Raw genomic sequence first — 13,329 nt, 5'->3', positions numbered from 1 at the left:
CTAAACACTGTGCAGAGGTCGCACTACACTAACTTGTAGCTTTAGCTGAACACTGTGCAGAGGTTGCACTACACTAAAAAATAATGTAGCTGCCTGCGGTAGTGATAGGATCAGAAAAACACCACCAATCTTCTACAGGTAGCTTTAGCTTTTTTTGGAGTCATCTTTTATTTTTGATTTCATCAAGATTTTTTGTTATGATTATTGGCAAAATTATGTTATCTTTATCTCCATATTTTTTTTTGGTTTGTAAAGTTACCACAAAGAACCATTTAGTATTTTGTTGTTTTTTTTGTAGTTCTTAACCACTTGACAACTGGGCACTTAAACCCCCCTCGTGACCAGACCAATTTGCAGCTTTCAGCGCTCTCACACTTTGAATGACAATTACTCAGTCATGTAATACTGTACCCAAATGAATTTTTTGTCCTTTTTTTCATACAAATAGAGCTTTATTTTGGTGGTATTTGATCACCTCTGGGTTTTTTATTTTTTGCGCTATAAATGAAAAAAGACCGAAAATTTTGAAAAAAAACGCATTTTTCTTTGTTTCTGTGATAAAATTTTGCAAATTAGTAATTTTTCTTCATAAATTTTGGCCACAATTTATACTGCTACATATCTTTGGTAAAAATAACCCAAATTAGTGGATATTATTTGGTCTTTGTGAAAGTTAGAGAGTCTACAAGTTATGGTGCAAATCAGAAAAAATTGATCACATCTGAAGTACTGTTGGCCTATCTCATTTCTTGCCACCCGAACAAGTCAGGAAAGTACAAATACCCCCCAAATGACCCCTTTTTTGAAAGTAGACATTCCAAGGTATTTAGTAAGATGCATGGTGAGGTTTTTGATGTTGTCATTTTTTCCCACAATTCTTTGCAAAATGAAGATTTTTTTTTTTTTTTTCCCCACAAAATTGTCATTGTAATAGGTTATTTCTCTCACATGGCATGTGTATACCACAAATGACACCCCAAAATACATTCTGCTACTCCTCCTGAGTATTACGATACCACATGTGTGAGACTTTTTCACAGCCTGGCCACATAGAGAGGCCCAACATGCAGGGAGCACCATCAGGTGTTCTAGGAGCATAAATTACAAATCTGACTTGTTGACTACCTATTACACTTTTGAAGGCCCTGGAGAACCAGGACAATGACATGTGACACTGACGTGGCACTGATGACAAATGGCACTGATACGTGGCACTGATGACAGATGGCACTGATACGTGGCACTGACACTGATGTGGCACTAATGACAGATGGCACTAATACATGGCACTGATGACAGATGGCACTAATACGTGGCACTGACAGATGGCACTAATACGTGGCACTGACAGATGGCACTAATACGTGGCACTGATGACACGTGACACTGATGACAGATGGCACTAATATGTGGCACTGATGACATGTGGCGCTGATGACAAATGGCACTGATGACAGATGGCACTAATATGTGACACTGATGACACGTGGCACTAATGAAAGATGGCACTAATACGTGGCACTGATGACAGATGGCACTAATACGTGGCACTGATGACACTGATGACAGATGGCACTGATACGTGGCACTGATGACAGATGGCACTGATACGTGGCACTGATGACACTGATGACAGATGGCACTGATACGTGGCACTGATGACACATGACACTGATGACAGATGGCACGTGACACTGACAGGTGGCACTGATGACAAATGGCACTATGTGGCACTGATGACAGATGGCATTTATACATGGCATGGGGACAGATGGCAGGGTCAGATGGCAGGGTCAGATGGCAGGGGCAGATGGCAGGACAGATGGCAGGGTCAGATGGCAGGACAGATGGCAGGGGCAGATGGCAGGACAGATGGCAGGGGCAGATGGCAGGGGCAGATGGCAGGACAGTTGGCAGGGGCAGATGGCAGGACAGATGGCAGGGGCAGATGGCAGGGGCAGATGGCAGGACAGATGGCAGGGGCAGATGGCAAGACAGATGGCAGGGGCAGATGGCAGGACAGATGGCAGGGGCAGATGGCAGGGGCAGATGGCAGGACAGATGGCAGGGGCAGATGGCAGGACAGTTGGCAGGGGCAGAGGGCAGGACAGATAACAGTGGAGACACTTTTCTTTTTCTTTTTTTTTTTTTTTTTACACTTACCGCAGCAGCGGTTCGCTCTCCCTCCTCACACTCTGTCTCTGTGTGAGGAGGGAGAGCCGGCGATGAGAGATGATCTCATATGTTTATATATGAGATCCTCTCTCATTGGTAGAGCGATCGCACTGTAAACGGCCGCTGTCATTGGCCGTTTACGGCGATCTGTGACTGGCCGTGTCCGAGGGACACGGCCAGCACAAAACTTCCGCGATGCGCGCCCGCGGGAGCGCGCAATGCGGAAGTAAACAGGAGGACGTCCAGGGACGCCCTCCCGGCAATTGGAGTCCGCGCTGTAGCCGTCTTTCGGCTATAGCGCGGGCGCCTAGTGGTTAAATTTACCACAAATATTTATTTTTTATTTTTTTGGTAAAGTTACCACAAAGAACCATTACTTTTGGAAATGTTTAATTTTTGTTTGTATATAAAGTTCACACAAAGAACCTTTTTTGGTTATCTATTTTTTTATTTATTTTGGTAAAGTTACCACAAGAACATTATATTTTTTTAAGTGTTTTTGCAACCTCAAGGAGGTTGTTGTCCCTTGTTAATTTGACATGGTCAATAAATGATGTTAATTAAAACACATGAAGTCTTTTCATAAACTAAAATATCCAATTGATTAAGAATTGTATCCTCAAAATTATGTATACATATCAATTGACAGTAGTGGCCAAAAATTTTTTTCACCTGATTTAAAAAATGATGGTGTCAGATTTCTATACTCTTATTAATATATGAATTAACATTTAATTTGCAAGTCATGAGAAGAAAATTGTGTGTCATTGATGAACCAAAAACAAAAATATAAAACTATGTCCCTTTTTTATACACAGGATGAGGTCAGCCAGGAGGAAAGTGGGGAAAGTGGCAGGCAGGAGGAGGCCGGGCGCAGAGACAGCCAGGAGGAGGCAGGACCCTGTGTCAGGCAGGAGGTGGCCGGGCCCAGTAGGAGCCTGACACAATCACAAGTGGCTCCCCTCCTCCTTCCTACAAAAAGGGCCAGGAAGGGGACGGTGACACAGGAGGCATCACTGCGCCTAATGAGAGAGGCAACAAATTTTCTGAAGAGCCCCCCCAAAGCTGAAGAGGCCTATGGGTGTTATTTAGCCAGCAGGCTGCATCAAATGGAGTGGGGCCAATGCCTCATTTGTGAAAAACTTTTTGCTGATACTATACACAAGGGGCTGAACGGCGAACTAACTGCCAACACCCAAATAAATGAGGCAGCCCCTCCTCCTCTTCCTCCTTCTCCACCTGCCACAACTCAACCACCAGAGCCACAGCCTACAAGGAAGGCTGCAGGGAAGAGTGTAGGGCAGCGTGGAGGAAAGGCTGCAGGGAAGAGAAGAAAGTGATGACCTGGCTTCAGTCTGGTCTGACAGAAGATGCAGGCTGTTGTAGTACCACAGTCTGGGGACATCTATGTCATCTGCTGCTGCTCTTGATCTTTGGGATTCCTGGACCAGATTTTGCTCCCTCTTATATGGACTCCTCAAGATCCCAATTTTCTTTTACACAGACTTTTGCCACCGTTGACTTCCTCTTTATTTTCTTTACCATAAATAAATGGATATTTTCGTTTATGAAAATACTTCATGTGTTTTAATTAACATCATTTATTTAGAGACCATGTCAAATTAACAAGGGACAACAACCTCCTTGAGGTTGCAAAAACACTTAAAAAAATATAATGTTCTTGTGGTAACTTTACCAAAATAAATAAAAAAATAGATAACCAAAAAAGGTTCTTTGTGTGAACTTTATATACAAACAAAAATTAAACATTTCCAAAAGTAATGGTTCTTTGTGGTAACTTTACCAAAAAAATAAAAAATAAATATTTGTGGTAAATTTAAGAACTACAAAAAAAACAACAAAATACTAAATGGTTCTTTGTGGTAACTTTACAAACCAAAAAAAAAAATATGGAGATAAAGATAACATAATTTTGCCAATAATCATAACAAAAAATCTTGATGAAATCAAAAATAAAAGATGACTCCAAATAAATTGTGTAAACATTAGTATGGAGATATGGCTTTTAAAAGAAACACAATATCATTCATGAGATCAAGAGAAATAATCCAGAAATCAGTTTGGGAGAACTCTGTGTGAATAGGAACAGCAAAACATCTTCGTTCTCATAGCAATATTAAAGAAGACATTTAATGTGCTGCATTCAACGATCACAGAATTTGGAGCGTGAGGAATGTGCTACCTACAATATGAACACTAGTTTTACTAGACCGAGTGCTTCCGTTTAGTATTTGCTTCTGAGCATGCGTCATTTTTTTTGTCCGCCAAACTAGCATACAGATGTGCGGATTTCTGGGTCCAGCAGAGTTACGACATAAAGATTTGAAGCAAGTTCCAAATCTAAAGTCAGTCAGATTTGCGGCTGGAAAAGTCAGCTGAAAGTCCGGTGAAGCCGACACACGATCGGATTGTCCACCGGATTTGGTCCGACGGCGTCCGTCAGACAAGTCCGGTCGAAAAGTCTGACCGTGTGTACGCGGCATAAGTGCAGTGCACCTGTAAAGCGCCTCTCCTGTCATTTTGTGTAAATGTCACTGCTGTATATTGCTGCAGACAAGAACCGTGCTCATTCGAACCGTTACAACAGTTTTTGAACTCTATTTGTATAGACCTCTGTTTGTAAGCCTACTTCCCTGCCCCTTTCCATCCTCCTTCCTGATTTTGTAGCTCCTCTCCTTGTCACTACATATGCATGTGGCAGAGCTGCGGCCAATCAGCTTTGAGAAAGGAACCGTGCATGGCTCTGAAACGCGTTAGCCATGCCCAGCATTCCTGCCCCCATCGCTGGGGTCACACTCAGCCGAGACTCGGCTGTCTGTGTTCGCTGCCTTGTGGAGTTCTGGGCTTCAGCGTCCACACCAGCTGGACGCTCCCTGCCCCACTCACCTCCTGGTGTGGATCAACCTGGCTCCACATGGTCCTTCGGTGTCACAGCTCCACTGACCCCTGGCAGGTCTGACATTCACTGTATTGTTCATCCTCATGTAAGTTGCCATTTGTCTAAATAAATAGACTCATTTTTTAGCTTACTGCACTTAGAGTGGCGTCCTTTGTTTCTGTTTTTATGCAGCATAGAGATTCCTTCATCTCCTGGGAGCTGCCTTGTCAGGAACCATGAATCAGACTGAGAAGTGCAGTAAAAATCACACTATTTAATAAAATGCTAAAATGGTATAAACAGAGCAAACGTAGTCAAAACATAGCCAGAGTCCGGTAACCAGGATGGGTAATCAGAACAAGCCAGAGAAACAGGAGTCCAGAGATCAGCGAAGTTGGGTGCAGCAAACAGGATCAGGAACCAGAAGGGAAGTCAGCCAAGCAAAAGTCTTTCACAGGAAAACACAACAGAGAGCGTCTAGATATATTGACCAAGGCAAAGGCACAGAAGATCTGATCCAAGGAATTTATATAACCAGCTGCTCTAGCTGACAAGCAGGAAATAAAGACCAAGTGGGTCACTGTGGAAGGAAGAGTCTTTGGCAATTAACCGACAGCTGAGCACAGAGCTCTGAGAACGAAGGGCTGAGCCCAGCCCCAACATGCCTTCTATCCATGGCCATCTTGTATCCAGTCCGTTGTTTCTCCAGCATCATCACCACTCAGGCTGTCACTTTGGATCTTGTGTCTCATTCACCTGGGCACCATCTATTTTTTATTTCATTTTATTTCAATGAATGATGGGCCTGTGTGGGTGGAGCCAAGCTGATTTCAAAAAGTGACAGCTAGTATGGGGAACTAGGAGGAAAATGGATGGAACATGTTCCCAAAAGGTGGACTTATCCTTTAACAGATTGCAGGAGTATAATACCAGGGCAGATTCAGGTACTTGCACTGCTTTTATAAAAATACATTTAATAATGTATTCATTTTGAAAGCGTTGCAATACTTTGCATCAATTATATATGTTTGGAGTTAGATAAAAGCTGCCTATCTGGCTCTAGATCTTAGTTTTGGAAATATTGTTATAAAAAATAAAGAAATCTGGACAACATACTAACCATTAGTGACAATGTATCTCTGTGTCTAGGTGTTCTGTGACATGACTGGGATTCAGATGTAGAAGAACTAAGACCGAGCAAAGAGATGGCGGAGAGATTGTCATTGTTTAATAGAAGACGCAGGAGCCCTGGTAATCACTTTTTGTCTTTTATTTCCCTGATCAGTTTTAACAAAATATGAAAAATTTTATGAAGCCTCAAATACTGAATACATCTATTCACCCATTTATGAACTTGTTATATATTTCCTGCAAGGTAATCTATATTTTTCCATTGCTATATATAATAGTTTACATAGATTATATCTACAGGGGTGCAATGAAGTCAGTGTAGAACAGGCCAAACACAAGAGTACCGGAACTTTAAATATGTCTTTGAGAACTAAACCGACACTAGAACTTGTATAAAAAAATGCAACATTTTATTACATCAAATATTTAAGACATAAACACTTCATTAGGTATATCATACAATATAGAATTACAAGGATAAAATTGGTACAGAGCTGGAGTTTAGTTGATCAGCAATTGCATAGTAAGTTTATTTAGTCTACATGTGAAAAAATTAGAAAAATGAGGAGCTGCAGCCTCTATCAATAAATTCAGCCTAAGGTGAATCTAGAAGAAATGTGAAAAAGAGGGGATAGGTATGGCGCTGCTCTTATTAAGAGGTGACCTACAACCTCTAAATACTTGTGGGGTGTGTGTCATGGGTGCATTTAGTGCAAAAAGTGACAATAACAGTGCAGGAAATAAATATTTGTATATTCACAAAAATCCACAAAAAAATCCTACTGTGTAAACTTCCTAACCACTTGTACATAATACATATTGTTATGTTCAAATGAAAATAAAATAAACACAATCCTGTGCAAAACCTGCAATTCAAAGTGACATTAATGTGCAAAAAAATCCAACATATATGACTGGTATATATTGTTGCTGTGAAACTGGGTTCAGAATTATGCATATACCGTCCTTAAACCCTGGTGTATAAAAAAGTCCAACAAGGTGACAATGTGCTCCTTCAAATTGTTCTGTGCTTCTTAGAAAACAGTTCCCCATAAGAAATGCACTCACCGCTATTATTCACCCCACAAGGAGGTATTTCACCTTCACAGTATGAGCCACTGTGGAGTGGGAGGAGACTTCCTGTCCTGTGTTCTCCAAGTGCCTCCTTGTCTGCGATGTAAGTGGTCTCCTCACTGTTAACCTCTTAGATGTTGCCCACATGTAGAGAGGAAAGAGACTCCATAGTGTGATACCATACAAATATCCAAACATTTATTAATACTACTGATGGGTACTTATATTTAATAAAAATCATTAAAAGCGAAAACAGTATTTAAAAACAGGAAACCGGAGCGATCTGCGCTCCACGGCTTGAAACCGGAAGTGATGCAATGACGCTGTATAGTCCCGCCCTCCAGATGACGTCCCATTGATGAAACGCATAGGGCGGGACTATACAGTGCCATTGCATCACTTCCGGTTTCGAGCTTTGGAGCACAGATCGCTCCGGTTTCCTGTTTTTAAATACTGTTTTCGCTTTCAAAGATTTTTATTAAATGTGAGTACCCATCAGTAGTATTAATAAATGTTTGGATATTTGTACGGTTCTTGTTCTTGTAAGGATCTTGTTACCAACAGATTCCTCCCGGGATCCCCAAACACCTTTAAGTCAAGCAGCAACGGGGGTGGCAGCAACACTGTTAGAATCCCTAATACTATTATTGTAGTTTTACTGCCATATAGGGCACTGTTTGAACTGTTTTGCTCTTACTGTTATACATGTTAATTAAGAATGTCACATGTTATTACTTGTTTTCCTCTCTTCCCCTTGCGAACTTGCTAACCCGCTTGGTAGTGACCTATCTACACATCCATATATCGTCAACTAACACTTTGGTTCACTGCCGCACAGAACAACTTTATAAATCACACCATTTCAACAACACTCACGTGGATGTCCTCTCTCATCCCATCTACTTCACCCATACCAACATCAACACAAAGCTCACAAACACACCCAAGTACCCCTATACACAACGTTTAATGCCCAACCAACAAATGCCCAGGAATCCAATCCATTCCTCATCCTTGGTCTTACCCTACACGCGGAATCAGCCGCTCAACCATTAACATCCCACAACCTCCAACTATCAACTCTCAATCTGCCCCATATAAACCTCTACTTAAACACCTCTGACCTCACAGGTTTCGGAGACCCCATCCATCTCATGACCGTAACCAACCAACTCCTCACCCAGCGAACTCTGGTAGTTCTTGCTGACCTATCCGGAAACTACTACGCCTAAGGGTGAATTATCTGGTCTTTTTTCACCTCCCAGATTTAACCCCATATAACTACCCACCCGCTCTCCTCACCCCCCTTACCTCAACCACACCTAACCCCTGTCCCACCTACAGTTGTCCATCTCTCATTCCCCCCGGACCCTCACTGCACACTCACACCACAGCCACTGATCTAACTAACCAGCTATCTACACCTATACCTACCCTTTCCACTCAAAACACAAACAGATATGGCCCAACCTGGAAACTCAACCACATCCTTGTTACTCAAGATAGCATCCCTGAATGCAAAAGCCCTTAACATACTGGAGAAGAGGTCACAAATCCTAGCCAATATGCACTCTATGAGGGCCGATGTTATATTTCTACAAGAGACCCACTTCAAAGCCAAAGCAATACCTAAGATAGCAAATCACCACTTTCCCCATGCATATCACTCCACCTCCTCCACATCTAAAACTAAAGGTACATCCATTTTAGTATCAAAAAATCTCCCCCTTCAAATCTCAGATTCTCTAGCTGATGAACAAGGGTGCTACATTTTCATTAAAGGCAAACTATAGGATAAACCACTCTAGCTAACATCTACAGCCCTAACACATCACAAGTCCCTTTCTTCTGAAACATTACCTGCCTACTGTCCTCCTTCCACACGGGCATTCTGATTATGGGAGGAGACTTCAATGTTCCTCTTGACCCTCTCACAGACACCTCTACTGGCGCATCCCACCTTCCGTACAGCGCCCTACGCCAAATAAAACTTTCACTCCAAGAACGCGCCCTACATGACACGTGGAGAACCCTACACCCCCTCGACAAGGACTACACATTCTTCTCAGCCCCCCACAACAAATATTCTCACCTTGACTATCTTTTCCTTAGCCAACCAGATTTACTGTTTTTATCTAAAGCAACAATAGAACCAATGTTCAGCTCAGACCACCACCCAATTACCCTATGCCTAACTTTCCCAGAACATACCCACTTATCCAAAATTTGGAAACTAGACTCAAATCTCCTGACTGACAAAGAAAGAGTCACTAAGTAGGTTAGTGACTCTTTCTTTGTCAGTCAGGACATTTGATATATTTCTCACTATTTCCATGACAATGACACCTCTGACGCATCACTCTTTACTCAATGGGAGGTGCATAAATGCGTTATATGGGAAAGACTGATTTCTCTTGCTTCTGCCCTAAAACGAGACAAACAGAAACTAGTCAGCAATCTCCTCACTAAAATACAAACACTGGAAAGATCACACAAACGCAACCTAGCCCAACACACCCACCAAGAATTGACTGAAACCCGCAAACTCCTACTAGAAGAAATAGGCCAACAGACGAGGAGAAAATACACCCTCTCACAAAAACTCTTCTATGAACATAGCAACAAAAGCGGCAACCTATTGGCGCAAGCACTACGCCTGAAAAAAGCTAAAACAACAATACACCAGCTACAGAGTCCAATGGGAAACACATTAAAAAGTAACCCAGACATCGCACAAGCGTTCAAACACTTTTACGCAAATCTATATAATCTCTCTGCCACAGACGCTTAAACCCCCACCCCTACTTCCAGATCCACACTCAGAGAAATTTCTGGAGAAACACTGCCCCAGCCCACTCACTTCGAACGTATCAATAGACCTAGACCATCCAATCACCAAATTAGAATGGGAAGAGGCTCTAAAACAACTGAAACCAGGCAAGAGCCCGGGCCCTGATGGCCTATCGGCCGTTTACTATAAAACATTCTCAGCAGTATTGTCAATCCGCTTCCTTAAAATGTTCAACTCTATATTGGCAACATCCCCCCTCCCCTCAGGCTTACTTGAAGCGCACATCTGAGTTATACCCAAAGATGGGAAAGACCCCACCCTTACGGCAAGCTATAGACCAATTTCTCTACTAAATGTAGACATCAAAATATTCGCCAAAATCCTAGCCAACGGTCTACTCCCTCTTCTTCCCACCATTATTTCCCACAATCAAAATGGGTTTTTATCCCTGGAAGCGAAGCTAGGAATAACACAATCAAAGCAATCAACTTACACCATCTCCTGACCTCCTCCAACCAAGCTGCATTTTTTCTATCCCTCGATGCAAAGAAGGCATTTGACAGGGGTGGCCTGGGACTACATGGAAGCAGTACTGAGATTCATGGGTTTGGGTAATCAACAATTAAGCTTCATAATGGCCCTATACACCAATCCCATGGCCCGAGTCAGAGTCAACGGCCTTCTGTCAAATGCCTTCCCTATCCGTAACGGCACGAGGCAGGGATGTCCCCTTTCCCCTCTACTGTTTACACTTACCCTCGAACCCTTCCTACGCAGTCTCAAATCCAACCCAAACATTAAAGGTATACAAACACCTGGAAAAGAATACAAAATTGCAGCCTTCGCTAATGACATACTCCTCTTCCTCACAGAACCTCACATTTCTCTCCCCAACTTGCTGGCAGATTTCCGCCATTTTAGACTAATTTCTAACCTGAAAATACATTTCTCCAAGTCCTGTGCCCTGAACATCTCTCTACCCAAACACACAGTAAGCCAGTGCCAAAGAAATTTCGCCTTCCAATGGGAAAAAGAAGCAATAACCTACCTAGGTATCCAAATACCCGGCCAACTTAACAACCTCTACACCAAGAACTACTTACCAATCCTACAACGCCTTACCTCCAATCTTAAACGCTGGAACAAACCCATCTTTTCATGGTTCGGCAGAGCAGCCATACTAAAAATTAATGCCCTGCCGCGCCTACTCTATATACTGAAAACTGTTCCGATTCATATTCCCGCCTCCTTCTTTAGTACTTATAAAAGTTTATGCACCAAATTCCTCTGGGGAAACAACAGACCAAGAATTAGCTATCAACACCTGTCATTACCGAAGCATAAAGGAGAATTGGGCTCCCTGACCTCCAAAACTAATACAAAGCTTGCCACCTTTCCAGAATCCTGGACTGGAACATACATCAAAAATACAAAGATTGGGTCTCCCTCGAAGCCTCATTCACATCCTCCCCCCTCCACCTATTACCCTGGAACATCCCAAAACACATACCACCTGAAACCCGGATGCACCCTCTAATCGGTCCAACAATCAAATGCTTCCACAGCATCTGCAAATCAACCCCCTTATCCTCTACACCAGGCACTCTCACTTCCCTGCGTCTCAACCCTGACTTCCCTCCTGGAATGCACAATAGCTACCTAACTGACACATGGTCACACAGAGATGTCCAACTTCACCATTTCTTCTCACAAGGCAAATTATTACACAGAGAAGAACTGCCTTCCAAGGTCAACGACACCTACATCTCCCCCTGGAACTTCACATTACTTGTACACTACATAAAGTCACGGGATAGAAAATTCAAAGTCTCCAGACCGTTATCACCTTTCGAAACATTGTGCATAAAGCAATCTCCACAAAGGCACTTGATCTCCACTATGCACACCCTTCTATTCACAAACTTCCCTTCCAACACAGGTCGAGCCTGTAAATCATGGGAAAACAATCTCTCCATATCCATGTCACAAGAAGACTGGGAACGAGTCTACCTGAACATCCACAAAGGATCTGTAAACGTCTCCACACAGGAGAACGGATACAAAGTCCAATCACGATTGTACCGTACCCCCTCCCTCATCCACAAATTTAATTTAGACATCCCAGACACGTGCTGGAGATGCAAACAGGAAAAAGGGACCCTCCTACACATTTGGTGGAGCTGCCCCACTATCCAGATTTTTTGGGGCAAAATTCACCAAATTATAAAGAAAGTAACCACATACACGCTGGACTTCTCTCCAGCACAATTCCTCTTACACATTACCACCTTATCGAGTCGTAACTACTTCAAATCTTTAGCCATGCACAAGGTAAACATGGCAAAACAATGTATTCCAATACATTGGGGCACTTCACACACCCTGTCGGTAAAAGAATGGCTAAATAGAATCTCCAAAATAACTGAAATGGAACGCCTCATCAGTATCGCCCACGATACACCCGGTAAATTCTCTACAAAATTGGCCTGCTGGATCCACTTCCAGACAACAACAGACTACAAAGACCTCACCTCTGCCAATACACCTCCCACTGGACATCCTCCTACGACACCCGCATAAATCCAGAATCAACTCAAACACACTCTTATATTCACTTACACTGAGAACAATGACCTATCTTTATCGGACACGCCTCCACAAAACCTGGTGCTCCCCCTACCTTCCCCCACTGGGGGGAAAGAGAGATGGATAACAAACATCCCCCCGGTACCCAATCACTATCTACAAAATTATACCGCATTGCCTCATCCCCTTCCCCCCTCTCTCCTATCCTATGTCCCCTGAAAACGAAACCCGACCTACCACACTTTACTCTACCAGAACCCCTCTCGATACACCCCAACATGACCAAAACATTTCCACCTCCTTCATAACCCCTATCCTGCCCATAAGGTTATAATACTCACAAGCCCAACCAAAATTATGAACCCAACAAGCTTCTAACCCAACATATACAGGGTTCTTCCTCTTCAATCTAACATTATTTAACATTTTTGATGTTCATAACCTTTAAGTTACATTATTTACATACTTTGACCATTGTCACTTGACTTATTTTATGTATTTCTGTGAAACTCTACATATGTGTGTTCTCTATTATTTCTAATAAAAACTTTATGAAAAAAAAGGAACATCCCGTTCCAGAATGAGCACATATCGGTGTTTCCCGATTTTTCAGCAGAGGTCCAGAAACAGAGATCCCGCTTCGTGGATGTCAAACGGCGCCTCAGGGCACATC

At 42.7% G+C, this 13,329-nt stretch overlaps 1 protein-coding gene across 1 annotated transcript in view; it reads left to right on the top strand.

The window, feature by feature from the left end:
• The window catches only part of LOC141117742 (NACHT, LRR and PYD domains-containing protein 3-like), a 263,391-nt gene that overhangs the window by 82,349 nt on the left and 167,713 nt on the right, over nt 1-13,329 (top strand). The window contains exon 2 of the mRNA XM_073610755.1: nt 6,224-6,325. Coding sequence (XP_073466856.1) covers nt 6,280-6,325 — 46 coding nt within the window. The 5' untranslated portion in view covers nt 6,224-6,279. The remainder of the gene's footprint in view (nt 1-6,223; nt 6,326-13,329) is intronic.

The sequence above is a fragment of the Aquarana catesbeiana genome, linkage group LG13 (assembly GCF_042186555.1).
Source record: "Aquarana catesbeiana isolate 2022-GZ linkage group LG13, ASM4218655v1, whole genome shotgun sequence".
In the NCBI taxonomy this organism is placed as follows: Eukaryota; Metazoa; Chordata; class Amphibia; order Anura; family Ranidae; genus Aquarana; species Aquarana catesbeiana.
This window is presented reverse-complemented; position numbering and strand designations above follow the sequence as displayed.